The sequence below is a fragment of the Lycium barbarum genome, chromosome 9, assembly GCF_019175385.1.
Source record: "Lycium barbarum isolate Lr01 chromosome 9, ASM1917538v2, whole genome shotgun sequence".
Taxonomy (NCBI): Eukaryota; Viridiplantae; Streptophyta; class Magnoliopsida; order Solanales; family Solanaceae; genus Lycium; species Lycium barbarum.
Window position 1 is genome coordinate 19,685,655 of NC_083345.1, and position 15,715 is coordinate 19,701,369.

Sequence of the window (15,715 nt, forward strand, 5' to 3'; positions counted from 1 at the left end):
CATCTCGTGGCTGATCCTTTCTTTGTAGGGCTGATGCATGGTCAACACCTAGTCCTCGTCCTTAGAATGATTCTTAAGCGAATCAATGATGTCGACATCCAGGGACCTCGCCCAAACTTTTTCTTGAGTGGGCTCCTTAATGGTGAGCCTCGTTCTTTTTTAGGATTTCGATGGGGTACCTGAAGATTCAGAAGAGTGCCTTCTTCTCCTCTCTCCCTTACCTCCTTCGGTGGCCTCTCCTCGAGGTTTAGAGGGATGTTCGGGACCGGAGGCCTCATGGCCGGCTTCATTAGCGAGGCATCCTCTTCGTCGTGCCCCCGAATTCGGGTAGCCTTCGAAAGACCTGTATGGGAAGAAGAACGGATTAAATTTATCAGTTGTAGTATAATGCATAAGGAGTTCAGGCAACGTTCCGCTGAAGAACATACCGCGATTCTCGGCTTCTCAACGGGACCTAGACAAATATCGCCAGTTGCTGTCGACATAGGTAAGTTGGAAGCATATCTTCCCGATCCACTCGTCAATGTTCGAAACCGTACCGAGAGTTCGAGCAATTGCTGTGAATATACAAGTGAAACCAAGAGTTAGTAAGTTAGGAAATACGACCAAACTGAACTAAGGTAAAAACTACTCACGGTGTGGGTTTCACTTCTCGGGAAACGATAACTTTTCAGCAGGAATCAGATTCTCAGTTCTGACTCAGACAAACCTGCCCTGCCAGCCTCGGTCTCTATCCTCATCGAGGATGGAAAAGGGAGCCTTTTTGGCTCGTTTGGTAAGCTTAATCATACCTCCTCGAAATACCCGGGGACTATACAGTCGGAGGAGATGGTTAATCATGAAAGGAATATTTACATTTTAAGTGAAGTAACGAAGGAGCATAATGATCCTCCAGAATGACGGATGGATCTGGCCGAGGCATACCCCATACCGTTTGTAGAAATCCGCTATCACGGGATCGAGTGGGGTAAATGTAAAAAGGTAGGTGTAAACACTCAAATACCCTTCCATATGGATTGTAGTAGCCTCGGTCTGGTCGGGAATAACGACGTCCATACCCTTCCACCCGCAGTCTTCCTTTACCTGTTCTAGTTTATTCAAGGGTATTGTGCACAAATAATTCGATATTCGGTACCTCGATCCCCTTATTGAGAAGGCTTCTCAACCTTGAAGTCCCTGATGGTCGTATAGTCCTGAGGGACAAAATCCAGTAATTACGGCTCTGGTTTTGGAGCCGAGGAAGTCTCACCAGTTTTCAATTTTGAAGATTTACTCATTGTTATGGAAATAGCAATGTATGAAGACTTGTATGAAGGGTTGCAGAAATGATGAAGAATAGATAAGGAGATATGAAAATATAAAGGTTTGCGTATCCAATATACGAGGGTAAATTTTTTTTTCCTCTGGTAGAATCCGAAAAGTGAAAAAATAAAAAGGAAGGGTTCGCTTTTATAGAGTAGGGCCGAGACGGTTCGCATTTCGTAACCGTCTCCTCGTCCAACTGGATCTTGACACGTGCTCAATGTCAGAACGACGCGACGGATAGGATATTGATCCTATCTATCCATGGGAAGCGTATAGCGAAGGAACAGGATCATCCCCCCGAATCAACAAGGCTTACAAGAACAATCTCGATTACAAACAGGCGTCAGTTTCTGAACAAGAAAAGCTTATATTCGATCACACGGGGCATAGTCCCGAACCACCCAGGGACAAATACGAAGGATACAGAAGGTAAACGGGGCAATCGATAACGAGGCATTTCCATTATGATAAACCGAGATAATAATGGGTCGAGTATTGCAAAATCATAATAAAAAACACAAGTTCAGACAAGAAAGTCAAGATAAATACACTCGGTGAAATCCGGTAAAAGTCGATCAACAAAATTCTATTAAGTTTTTTCTTTTAGTACTCAAAGCCCGATTTTATCGGATACATCGGTCCAGCAGAAAAAAAAAAAAAGAAACAGAAGCAACAGTAACACATCAAACCGATATAGTAAGCCAAAGGTTGAGAACTCCGACCTCTACCGTGGAATGCAGTGATAGTACATGACATCGTTTAGTTGATCCCAGGGTTTTCATCGGAGGCAAATGGTCCATGGATATTTGGTTCGGGCAAGTTCTCTTCATCAAGCACTACTGTCGGCAGGGATCAACCAAGGGGTATCATGCGACGAGTCTCCATAATGTGGCGCGTTCAGACCCGAGAACCAATCCCTGATTGTCTGATCGGGATGGCCCCAGTTTCTCGATGACTAGACGCCCTAACCGAGGCCGATTTCCTTCTTTCCGACCTGCGTCCTCAACAATAGCTTTTCCCTTCGAAAGTTTTCTCGTCTGGAGTCCAGAGAATCGAACACAAAGGGTTAAAATACAGTACAAAGAAACGGGGATATAACAGTTGGATTGGGAGTTACTGTGGTTTTTGCCTTTCCATCCTTCGGGTGTCATTCTCCTCCAAGAACGACCTACATTACGAGAAGCACCTAAGAGCACAACCACCCATTCAAAGATAGTAATAATGAGCTCGGGTTCGATCAGATGTGGGGATGGATTCCATGTCTCTGAAAAATTAGTGGATGATAGACAATGAAGTTGAGCTGTGCGTATCATCATATACCGGTTAAGCCATCCCCGATCATAGTCATCTTCGGGGTCAATCAGACTTCGGTTCCCCTGAGGAAGTAAATGGACTATCCCGCCTCAGATCACTCGGGGTACATAAATGTGAAGTAAATGATCCAAGGTAAAGGGGATCCCGGCTATATTGGCCAACATCTCGATGCAATACACAAGTCGCCAGATCTGTGGAGCGACCTGACCAATACACACTTGATATCGACGGTATAAGTCCTCGATTACCCAAGGTATGGGGAGAGAGAACCCGATGGTGAAAGGATAGGTGTATGTCAACGAGTAACTAACAACACGGTGGTTCACTTCTACTCCATCCTTAACGGGGCGAACATCAATATCCGCGCCTAGTTACAGCCTTCCCTGACTACAGGAATGGTAGCATTACCGATATAAGATTCAAATTTCTCAGCCGAATCTAGGTGGTGAGAAACTTTGCAGTCGTGCGCATATTTGAATCCCGATGGAAGGACATCAGCAACGAGAAACTCTAATTCCTCGTCAGTATCAATAGCCCCAGTTGGCAACAGTGGTGGAGAACGTGGAGGAGACGAAGGCTGGGCTTCACCTTGGGTTAGTAATGGAAGGGAAGCCATGACCGTGACAAAGTTACAAAGATGAGCGACGAGGAGCCGCGTCAAAAATTCAAGTAGCAAGATGAACTTGATTATGGAAGAGGAAGGTTTAGGGTCAAAGAATGAAGCTGCACATGGGATTTTATATAAAGGAAAGTCCAAAGGGTTTTATAGTGAATCAAGGACTCTGGCGGGGGGTGGCTTTTCAAGAAATATTTGGCGGTTGAATAATAATGAAGCGACATCGGGCAGAGTGTGGAGGTTTGACTGGAAGGTCTTGTCCTGGCTAAGTAGGTACAACCCGCTCAGCTTTATTTGGGTCAATTTCCCGCAGCCAAATTTAGCCTCAGGAAACATGGGGACTATCTATATAAGGGTAGAACCGAGGACGCGGATATCTTTGGTTCCCCGATATGAACATTACCGAAATCATGCTCGGTCAGGACAAGACCGACCCGATCGGTGCTCGGGTTCCAAGCTCGAGTTGGAACGAGGCATTGAAATACGAAGGCGGTTGATAACCCTGATGAGAAGGCCGAAGTATCGGCCATCAACCGGATATTTCGGCACCAATCACACCAAACAGTTGTCACCAGATTCTGTTCCTTACTTAGAATTGTATTAAGGTTAGGACTCCTCTACTATATAAAGAGAAGCCTTCCCTCCCCCCACCCCCCTTTGAGGGACTTTTTTTAGGAGAATAGAGTACCACATTTTTGTATCAAGCAAGCAGTAAAAATCATCCCACATCTGTTCATCTTCTCAATCCTCATTTTACTGTGAAAAGTTTGTCATTAGACTTCGAAGCCCCGACCCCGATCTCCGGAGCACGAGGTCAATCGGTGTCCATCATAGCTAATTTGTCTTTTTAATTTTTCTTACTGTCCGCTATAAAATCTATCATTGTATTAAACTAAAACACGTATCCTTGGTTCCTCGTATAAATTCAACTGTTATCCAGTTTTAGGGTAAACAGTTAGATTTGTCCATTTAATTTTCTATGGCTTTGCTAATAGTTGTGTGTGCTAATCGAGATAATCAGCTAATTCATCAAGTTCTCCAAGGAAACAATTTAAATACTACTTCCGTCCCAATTTAAGGGCTTGTTTGGTACGAGGGATAAGGGATAATTAGTTTCAAGATTATATTTGGGATGTGTTTGTCCTACATTTGGTTGGGATAAAATTGGGATTAGTTATCCTAAGATTATAGTGTTATTTTTATCCCACATTGAGGGCGGGATAATAATCCCAAAATAACTTGTTCCCCAACCAAACGAGCTCTAAGTGTCTTAGTTTGACTAGATAAAAGTTTTGAGAAATAAAAGGAGACTTTTGAAACTTGTGGTTCTAAATTAAAGATATGTATAATGTACTAAAATGTTCTTTTGAATCTTGTCGTTTTGGACTTGCCGCATAGGATGTTTGAATTGCTAACTTATTAAACATAAAAAGAGGTACTCTTTTTAGGACAGATCAAAAAAAAAAAGGAAAGTAAGATATTTAAATTTTGATTCTCTTGTTTATGATTGTAAGATACTAATGAAGGCTTTTCAATTTGTGTTTGTTACTCTAGTTAGAAAATTAGGGAATCAAGCTACTCATGCTTTAGCTAAGGTGATTGTTTTTATGTCTGGTTCAATGGGAATGAGCGTCTGTCCCCACCATTTATTTTTTATGTACTCTGTTTTTTATTTGAGTAATAATTGAGAAGACACCTTTTTTCGAAAAAAAAATAAATTAGAAGTGTTCCCATAAGTCACCCCGAATTTTACCCCCCCCCCCCCCCCCCCCCAAAAAAAAAGTGTTACCATAAGCCATTTCCTATATATGTACATAACACATAAAATTTACCCTAAATATACACTGTAATTTTTTGTCCAGGGTATTCAGGTTTCACACTAAACTACTTGAGGAAAATAGGGTGAAGCAAAATAGTGGGGTTTTAGTAAGAGGAGTAGTGAATGGTCAAAATATTAATTACTATGGTGTTCTAACTGAAATAGTAGAACTTCAATACTTCAAAAGTAAGCGGGTTGTTTTGTTTAAATGTGACTGATGGGACGTTGATCACATAGGAAGAGGAGTGAAAATAGATAAACATGGTGTTGTTGGTGTCAATACTAAGCGAAAACTAGCAACAAATGAACCATTTGTGCTTGCATCTCAAGCAGAACAAGTTTTTTATGTCAAGGATAATCTTCATCCAAATTGGTCAATTGTCTTGAGTGGTCATTCTACTTATTTTACTGGAGCTGCTGTAGGTGAAGATACTTTTCAACAAGATGCTTGTAATGATTTCTTGTGTACATTTGAGGAAGATGAAGACTTTATAAACTGGGGAAGAAATGATCTTGATGTTATCAGCACAGATGTTGCTTTAGCTGATGATATTATTGACGACATCGAATCGGAGCCTGAAACTGATAATGAAGATTTGTTATTGTGAACATTTAAAAATCTTATATGGATATGGCTTATACTAAATTGATGTTAACAAGTTAACTTATTTCTTGAGGGATGATGTTTATTTCTTTATTATATTGAGTTATTCTGATTGAATATCAGTTAATATTCAGTAATGTTGAGTTGATAATTTTGATTGGATTGAGTTGAAATGTTATTTTCTACCGGGTGTATGTTGATGGATTATTCAGTTACAGGGGAAACTCTGTCGATTTTTTTGTCAGATCAATAGACTAAAGTAATAGCCAGTCTGATATTATCTGTTTGTTGCAATTGAATGACGTTCGAGTCTTGATAATGATATTGATTTTTGGTGAGGCTAGTTATTCATGCCATCGCGTGTTGGCATTTTGTCATTTTAACAATGTATTTTGTGCTTCGTTACGTAATGTGCAGGTATATATGGTGATAATTTTTTTTCAAAATAATTGTGGTAATGACATTGATTTTTGGTGATTGTTGTAATTCATTTTGCCATGTATTGACATCTTTTCATTTAAAAAGACAATGTATTATTTTCTTCCTTGTGTAACGTGAAGGTATAATTTTTTGAAAATGGTAACAGAATGTGCATGTATTATATCTGTAACTTCTGAAGAATGGTGAATGAAAAAGCTAATAGAAACATTGAAAATTCTAAGCTACAAGTATATTTCTGCAGCCATTTAATTTAATGTGTTTATTATGATTGTATTCATACTATTTTTATGGTAACTACAAGTGTAGGAAATCAAATTATTTAATTTGGCTAAAAGATTAGTATTGCTACAACAAAATTCAATTCGTGCTAAATAATACTAATTATTAGCTATGAAATTTTATCATAACAATAAATCTGTGGCTATATGATTCTGTCATGACAAGTAACTATATCTATTAAGCCAATTATTGCCACGAATTTTAGTACTCGAAGTAAAAATATTTATCTTGCTGTAATATTTTATTTTAAGTAATTTTTTTATGGCTAAAAGGTTACTATTGCTACAATAAATTTCAACACGTGGCAAAAATTAATAATTAGCTACGAAATTTTACTATAGCAAAAATTCTATAGCTATATTGTGTGACTATTGCCACAATCTTTTATAACTTGAAGCAAATATATTTATTTAGCTACAACATTTTGTTTTAAATAATTTATTGTGGCTAAAAGGTTACTATTACTACAGTAAGTTTCAATCCGTAGCAAAAATTAATAATTAGCTACGAAATTTCCTTTTAGCAAAACATTTGTGGTTATATCATTTAGCTATTGCCACAAATTTTATAACATGAAGCAAAATTATTGATTTAGCTACAATATTTTGTTTCAAATAATTTATTGTGGCTAAAAGGTTACTATTGCTATAGTAACTTTCATCGCGTGGCAAACACTTATGATTAGCTATAAGAGTTTATCGTAGCAATAAAGTTGTAGCTATTTCGGTAACTATTGCCACGATAGTTAGCAATTATGGCAAAAATGAGAAATTAGCTTTGTCAATTTGAGTTTCGTGGCAACGAAATTTTACGAATTTGTAAATAGCTATGGAATTCAAATTTTTGTGGCTATTAATAGGCAATAGCTACACTTTTTAAATTTGTAGCTTAGATTTCGTAGCTACAGATACACTGCGTTATAGTGACCCTGGGCTCTTGGTACATCCGCCCTTGCATGTAGGACACTCGATCAATAGACACGGCTAGATACACAAATGTTATTCCTAGAAAAACCAAATAAGAAACGAGAACCTCTGGGGGTCTACAAACATAATTTATTTGTTTTGTTTCATCGTTCCAAGCGAAGAGTCTTCACATGAGTCGCCTGCAAACGGTGATTCCATCACCTAAAGGGACTTGAGAAATTTGAATGCGAGTATCAGCAGCTACAAATTTATTAAATTCAATGATGTGATGCCTGTTTGGTTTCAGTCCTTCCCTTACAGACTCCTCTGGCATAGCAACTGTTCCAAACCAGAGTGTATTATCATACACTATTATACCACCCACCTTCACCAACTCCAACAGTCTCTCATGGTACTTTTGATAGCTAACTTTGTCCGCATCAACGAAAGCAAAATCGAAACTTCCTTTATTGTCATGCTGCAATAGAACAGGTGACAAAACCAATAAGTTTTCTTCTACTTTGTACTTAACCTGCTGAAATGAGATGTAACTCAGGTTAAGAATTGCTATATCCGGACCATATTATATGTCTTTTCTTGTTCACTAAAATGTCAAATATTTTAAAACAAATTCAGTTTGTCATAATGACTACTGTAACATTTTGGACCGAAGGATGTAACTGCTTGCAACAACACAAGAATTTAAGGTTGTGTTTTTTTTTTTTTTTTTTACTCACATCTTTCAAGAGTACATCAAGGGCTAATAATGCTGGCGACTGAATGAAGTTGATTTTGTGCTCAACTCCAGCCTTTTTGATAACTGGCAATCCCATCTCGTATGTATCCCGATTCAGATCTATAGCCGTAATCTACATTCACATCGCGTCCCTTCATAAGTTAGATGCTAATTAAGAACAATATAATTAGGCCTATAAACCAATGTTAAGAAAATGAGATCGATCGACTAGCCTTGCCATCTTCAGGAATTGTAAGGGCTGTGAGGAGCAAAGAGTATCCAGTGAACACTCCAATTTCAATTGTCTTTTTAGCGTTTGTCAGTTTCAAGAGCAACGCCATCAGTTGGCCTGCTTCTGGTGCAGTTGTCATTATACACCTGAGGAAACAACATTCAAGTTGCTATTTTTTAAAAACATCACTTGAAAACAACTACATAATTCTTTTGCCATGAACAATCATCCAACTTTCAGTTTATTGCACTTGAATTATTAAACAACTTCTATACGTATATATGTCAGGGATCATAGAAACACATGATAATGCTAAAACCCACCTTACATAATATTTATGTGACGCTACTTAAAAAATAAAACCAAAAACCAAAAATAAAATAAAGTGTGTCACATAGTCAAAGACATCATGTATTAGGTCGGGTTGGAACTTGTTTTTTTAGTGACGTCATGTGAATAGACTGTAACATAAGTTGCTGACACGACTATATTTATATGACAATTTTATATACTGGCCAGTCTACTTGAATTTTTTAGGAGAAGGTTTAGCAGTTTTGGTGTTTGTTTTTATTGTAAACAACTTTGATGCATTAAACAAATAGTTGGATGATCATGGGTGAAATATTTTTGCTATTGCCCTCTTGAAGTGGATGGCTAAAAGCTATTAACAAGTAGAAATGTGAAGGAAAATGAGAACTACTCTGGATGATTTGTAGTGATAACTCTGATCTCTTTGAGAAGCTCTGGCTCCCGTGGGTACACAGCAGTCTCCAGTACATACTTGCATCATCATAGAACAATTAATGGATTATAAGTTAACAAAAGGAAAAGGAAAAATTAAAAAAATGAAAATAACAGAAGAGTAACATGTATGTACCTCATGCAATTCTCGACTCTGCAACAGTCCCTTGGAGTCGGAGTTGTAGTTGGAATTAGAGTTGGAAAGCGAAGCCATTTCTTTTGTTGTGAATTTACTACAGAGAATGGGAATTACAACACTTTTTTTTTTTTTTGCTACTTCCTTCACTAAAGTGGCGTAGAAGCTGCAAAAGCAAGAATGGGAATTTATACTAGCATAAGTTCCAATTTTTTTTTTTTAAATAAACTTTCTCTCGATATCTCCAAACTTTGGATCAATTATCTTCGGCAAAATACATCAAAACACCCCTAAACTATACCCAAAATGTCAATATCACACCTAAACTATACGAGCGACCTATTACACACCTAATATATTTAAAAGTGATATTTTTTGCTCCCTGATACAATATGACCAGTTGCATTAGGGGAGAGTGTACACACTCTCTCCCCACGTCAATGCCACGTCAGTACCACGTCAGTCCACATTAGTGTCACGTCAAAAAATCCTCTAATTTTTATTTATTTTATTTATTCTTTCACAATTTTGCTTTTTTTACTTTATTAACAAAATTAAAAAATTTAAAAACTAATTTTCCCTCTTCTTTTTCATTTCACCCCCCCCCCCCCCCGGCCCTTCCCTTCCACCTTCACGCTACCCCCACCCCCCAAATCCTTCACACCACCGTCACGCCGCCCCCACCCCCAGACCCCAACCCACCGTCAATCTTCTACCAACACCTCTCTTCGACCCCAGCAACATTCACATGAATGTCATACCAAAGATGAAGAGGAGAAGAAGAATGTAACCATGTTTTGAAGAGAAGAAGAAATCAAATTTTTCTCGGGATGGATAAACGAGAAGAGCAGGGGTCAAAAAGCAATGCAAACATTTCTAGTCTACTACATTTGATCACCTTTATATACAAGCTCTCAGCAAGACTCCTAATTTAAATAATTTTTCTCGGATAAGCAGGTCTTCATCACTCAAATTTTCCATTAAATCAGCAAGCATACAGGAAATGATAAAACAGAAAGAACTAGCAGTCAGTGGGTATAAGTTCATTTTCTTGGGGGATGATATTGGTTTCCAGTTAATCTTGTGCCATTGGTAGATCTCGAAGTACTGAATGTCATCGAAGTTTAGTTGTAGAAATTCTATATCCTAAATGTGAAATGAAGAGACTACATCAAATTTGATTTGTAAAGTGAAGAATATTGCTCCCAGTGACACTGCTCCAAATTTGTAAATCTTTGTTCTATTGATTGGTAATTTTTTCAACTGGAAGCAATAGTACTGACCAACTTCAATGGAACCGGTGTCGGTTTTGGTATGCAGAAATTTTCATTCTTGTCTTTTGAATAAAAAGCTTCTTTTTATTCTCTTTTTTTTTTTTTTTTGCTTGTTTTCATGTACTGATGCAAAAAAATTGAAATTGGAAGAAAGGGACGGGTGGGGGGAGGGGTGGGGAAATGAAGAAGAAAGAGACGGGTGGGGGTTGGAAGAAAGGGAGGGGTGGGGAAATGAAGAAGAAAGGGACGGGTGGGGGAGGGGTGGGGAAATGAAGAAGAAAGGGACGGGTGGGGGTTGGGGGTGGGGGTGGGATTAAAAAAATATAAATTTAGTATTAAAAAAAGGGAAAATGAATTAATTTTAATTAAAACGCGCCTATTTTTTAATTATATTTACATTTTATGCCAGCTCAGCTCTCAGGGAGCAAATAATATCACTTTTTTTATATATTAGGTGTGTAATAGGTCACTACTGAAGTTTAAGTGTGAACTCGACTTTTCGGGTATAGTTTAAGTGTCATTTGATGTATTTTGCCATTATCTTCAGCTACTTCTTGTTTTATATGACTACATATCTTGTGTGAGAGAGCCAAATTTTGTTTCAGATTTTTGTGTCTTTTCGTTTTTATAGTTATACGCAGGGTCGGACCCAACGTGTTGGGTGAGGGGACACGTGCCCCCCTAACTTCGAAAAAAAACCTATATATATACATATACATGAAGAGACATCCTTTTGTAAGACAAGTAGCTATTAATTATTGGTATTTACATCAAGATTACTTATACTTTTGTTCTAATTTTGTTAAAGCATTTCTTTGTAGTATCAGTAATCCACTATTTGGGTCTTATCTTGTAATTAGAGTATGTATCTTGTTAGTAAAATTGTATGAATTTGCTCCCATGGATACTAAAAGTTGGAATTTCATTGGGAAATTTTCTTTGTATGCTTTCCATAATGTTTTTGTTGATTCTCCTAAAAAGGTCTCTAGATATTTATACATTGTCTCTTCTATATATTATAATCTTATAGAAGAACCTATTACATTACAAGAAGGAGGTAGTAAAGGTAAAATACTAAATATAGCAGCTCATGATCCACAAAGATGGAATTCAGTAATAAACCTTTGGAAAGGTATAGTAGTAGCAGATTATATAAAAACTTATAACGATATAGATGCAGAGACAATGTATAAATGCCTAAAGACCTTTTTAGGAGAATAAACAAAAGAATTATGGGGAAGCATACAAAGAAAATTTCCCAATGGAATTCCAACTTTTAGTATTCATGGGAGCAAATCCATATAATTTTACTAACAATATACATACTCTAATTACAGGAGAAGACCCAAATAGTGGATTAGTGATACTACAAAGAAATGCTTTAATAAAATAGAACAATTAAGTATAAGTAATTGGTTTCATATTAAGAAATTTTTAAATGATTATTTTTATTATTGTACTATTAGTGGAAATGCTTTTGACCAAGAATTAGGTAAAAAATTATTTAACAAATTACCAGGACCCTTAGAAAGAGAAATAGAAGATAGATGGAATAAAAGAGACGGAGTAATACAACACCCTAGTCTAAAGTGGTCAATAGGACGTAGAATACAACATATAATGGATATACTACAAGAAAAATAAAACGTATTGATTATCAGTACATGAAGAGACATCCTTTTGTAAGACAAGTAGCTATTAATTATTATTATTTACATCAAGATAGAGAACATATACGAGAGTTAAAGAAAATAGCAAAAGCTTTGAGTGCATTTTTAGAAGTAATAAATACAGAAGCATTATCATCATTAATAGTAAATAGTTTCTTACAAAATATTTTGCACGAAGAAACCATATCTGCTATAATTTGAGAATGACAAGGAATAAAAGAAAATATAGAAAGATTACAGACAAGAGTGTTCCTTTACCACACGACTATAAAGACTATATTTTTAAGAAAATCAAAAGATTCTTTAATATTTTGAAATGGATAGGGGCGTAGGTAAATATTTGAAACCGTTTCAATTGTTGAAAACTTAAAGATAATAGTAGTGTAGTAATTTGTTTGTATCAAATTTTTAAACAATTCTACTCGGTACTTCCTCACTCCTTAATGTCTTGTTATCATATAGTTATATTTATGAGTTTCTGTTTATCTCCTTTTTTTTTAATCTGGACTCTGTCCAGTCATGAATCTTGTTACACTGTTCATCTCTTTTTCTTAACCTCTGTTCTTAATAATCCACTTCTTTAACCACACCCCGGTCATGACTAGAATTTCGTCCTTTAACATTTTTTGGACATTTTAATGGACTCTTTAATACCTAGGAATTTACAGGTTAATCCATCGAGATTATTAAGCAATTAAGAGAATAATCATATACTAGGAGTAACAGATTCATAATAACAAGAAAATTCTTAAACATATATGCATGAATTTATAGCAAACATTTTTTAATAATATACATACTGGGAGAGTTATACAGAAACATAGTGAATAAAACTTACATGATTTAAAGACAGAGAGAAGTTTCCCTTTCGGGGAACCCCAAAAACTATTTCTCACACAGGAAGGATGATTGAAAACTAATACTATTTTACAGTAGAAGTTTATATCACAAAGGGTAGAGAGAGAAAGGAAAGGGTTCGAGGCATTTGATGAAAGAAAAGGGGAATATGGATTGATTGGTGCTTGTATGTGTTGTTGATGCTTCTCTTCTTCATCAATAGTCTCTATTTATAGGCATCTGGCGGACTTCAACTTCAGATTTCAAAATATTAAAGAATCTTTTGAGTTCAGCCGGGTGCTCTTTGGACCCCATTATCACGTGAAACTTTATTGTCCTTTGCGGATCTATCCTTTACTGCAGTTACTTTATTAAAGTTACTTTATTTGTATTGTCTTCTAGCCATTGCTGTTTTTTCAACAAATCTTTTCTTTTCTTCTTTTGTCTTTGGCTATCATAATTACCTCTTCCACTAATTCTTTTATGTGTCTAAATTATGTAGTGCAATGGAATCAAAACTCATTCCAAAATCTACATCATTTGGGTCTAGCGAGTCTTGAAATGCACTGTTCTGAAAATTTACCATGTCTCTGTGACGGACTGGTGACATCCCTGGACTTGGAGATAATTCTGGATTAGGATTTTGGACTATATGTTTATTTTGTCCTCTTTTTGTTTGAAAAAAATCTTTCTAATGTCTGATTGACTATATTTTCTATTTTCTCATATATATATATATATATAAATATATATACACCTTGAAAAATTATGATATATTTTAAAAAGACCCCTCAAACATAATTGCAAAAGTAGTTCAGTTGGTCGGAGTGCTCCTGAGTGCTCACTGGTCACCAGCCGAGATCAAATTTCGGCTCCAACATAATTTTTTTCCGCCTATATACTTGTATTTTCGCCACTGCTACGCAATTAGTGACCGATTTGACACGGTATTATCCCTCAGTCGTCATTAAAAATTTTGTTGTCAGGTATATTAAGATGATGGTGCCCCGCCGTCTTAAAATCCTGGGTCCGCCTCTGATTTTATGTGACAGTATTAGAAGTGAGTAATTATCATCTTCTATTGTTTTTTATCTGAAACGGTCTATTATTAGTTACACCCTGAATTTTTTCACGAATGCAGTATGAAATTTAAATGCATGCATGAAATTCTTGACGTGATGGAAGTAGCAAACAAATGTCATGAAAGTTGCTTCTAACTGAAACGTCCATACAAAACCGGTTTAACCAATAAATCGAACCAATAAAAATGTTATTGGTTTATCATTATCGGATTAATGGGTTAACAGTTTTGTAATTTTGTTTATTGGATTACCGGTTCGGTTTCCGATTTTAAGGATTTAGCTAATGGTTAAACTGATAATCCAATAAGCTTATATTAATTTCTTTTAATCCCTAATTATTTAATAGTGACTTTAAATTCTAATTTTTAAATAAAAAATCTATTTCTGAATTCTTAACACAGGCACGCCTATTCCTGACTCTCAATTCTCATACGAAACTAGGGCTTGCATTCTTCTCTGCCTCTCTCCCACACTTTTATAGTAGTCTCGGTGCTACTGTTTTTCTATAATTTGAAGTTGTTGGTTTCTTTTTCTTTTTGAGAGATTGCGAAAATGATAAACATCCAAGTTTGCTACTTAATGTGAAAGAAAACAAGTTTGTTTTAGCAAATAGCAATAACTTATTTGAATTTGCTTCTACAACATCCAAGTTTGCTACTTAACGTGAAAGAAAAGAAGTTTGCTTTAGCAAATAATAATATCGTATTTGAATTCGCTTCTACAACATCCAAGTTTACTACATGACATGAAAGAAAAGAAGTTTGTTCTATCAAATAGCACTAACGTATTTGAATTTGCTTCTGCTTGTAATTTGTGTAGACTTTTAATCTTTTATGTATGAAGGTAGTGTATATATGAAGAAATGAAACAAGAGAAAGGAAAAAAAAATTAGAGGAGCATTTTCTTATCAGTTAAACTGAAAACCGAACCGTTAAGGACCAAAAACCAATAAATTGAAAATCAATAAACTGAATCGATAATACACAAAATCGAACTAAACCACCCGATAAGCACCCCTAGTTATAATCTCACTCAAAGAAATAGTTTTGTTATACGTTTGGCGATGTCGAATGATGATCAACTCTCTTTAATCCAAGAAGCTGCAGTATAAATTATTTTGTAACCATCTATTAAAGTGTTTCAAAAGACTCAATATCAGAGGCGCATGGAATCAAAATTTCAACTTTACACATTATATTGTTGATATTACATATTATTGTCAACTGATATAAAGAAACTAGCTTCGTTGGTTTGGAATCACATATTATTGTCAACTGATATAAAGAAACTAGCTTCGTTGGTTTTGAATCACATGTTAAGTAGTTAAGGTGTGATGGGCCCAACATGAATAAATTATGTTTTTTCATTTTGTATTAATATTACTGAAATTGCAGTTATTTTTCCTTTTTTGAGGAATAAAACTGCAGTTATTTGCTAGCAAAACATGTTGCATTGTCTTTTTTTTTTTTTTTTTCTAATTGAGTTTATTATCGCTTTTTAAAAAATCTCTTGACGAAGGGAAAACCCGATGATTGGCAAAAATAATTATGTTCCGTTAATACCTTTTTTTGGCGTGCTTAATCGTGATTCCTTTTTTTTTTTTTTTAAAGAGTACTAATCTTGCTCTCTAAAAAAGGTTCAACTGAAGCTAAAAGAAAATTATAATAATATTATTAAAGAGTCCCATATTGGAAATAATAATAAGAGTGTGGGATTATCGAGTT

The 15,715-nt window shown here is 35.9% G+C and overlaps 1 protein-coding gene across 1 annotated transcript; it reads right to left on the bottom strand.

Annotated features, from left to right (window-relative positions):
- Positions 1–7,352: 7,352 nt before the first annotated feature.
- LOC132609942 (cation-dependent phenylpropanoid and flavonoid 8-O-methyltransferase 1-like) lies at positions 7,353–9,221 on the bottom strand. Its single transcript, XM_060324164.1, has 5 exons — positions 9,129–9,221; positions 8,952–9,031; positions 8,253–8,397; positions 8,021–8,152; positions 7,353–7,761 (listed from the first exon to the last, which is right to left on the bottom strand). Exons 1-5 carry the CDS (start codon positions 9,204–9,206, stop codon positions 7,471–7,473), a joined length of 726 nt encoding a protein of 241 aa, XP_060180147.1. The 5' UTR covers positions 9,207–9,221; the 3' UTR covers positions 7,353–7,470.
- Between the last annotated feature and the right edge of the window lie 6,494 nt (positions 9,222–15,715).

Coding starts and splice junctions, on each gene's coding strand:
- LOC132609942 (XM_060324164.1), bottom strand. CDS start 9,206: ATGGCTTCGCTTTCCAACTCTAATTCCAACTACAACTCCGACTCCAAG. Junction 8,153..8,252: donor CAATTCCTGAAGATGGCAAG/GCTAGTCGATCG, acceptor ATGTGAATGTAG/ATTACGGCTATAGATCTGAA. Junction 7,762..8,020: donor TTGATGTACTCTTGAAAGAT/GTGAGTAAAAAA, acceptor GTTCTATTGCAG/CATGACAATAAAGGAAGTTT.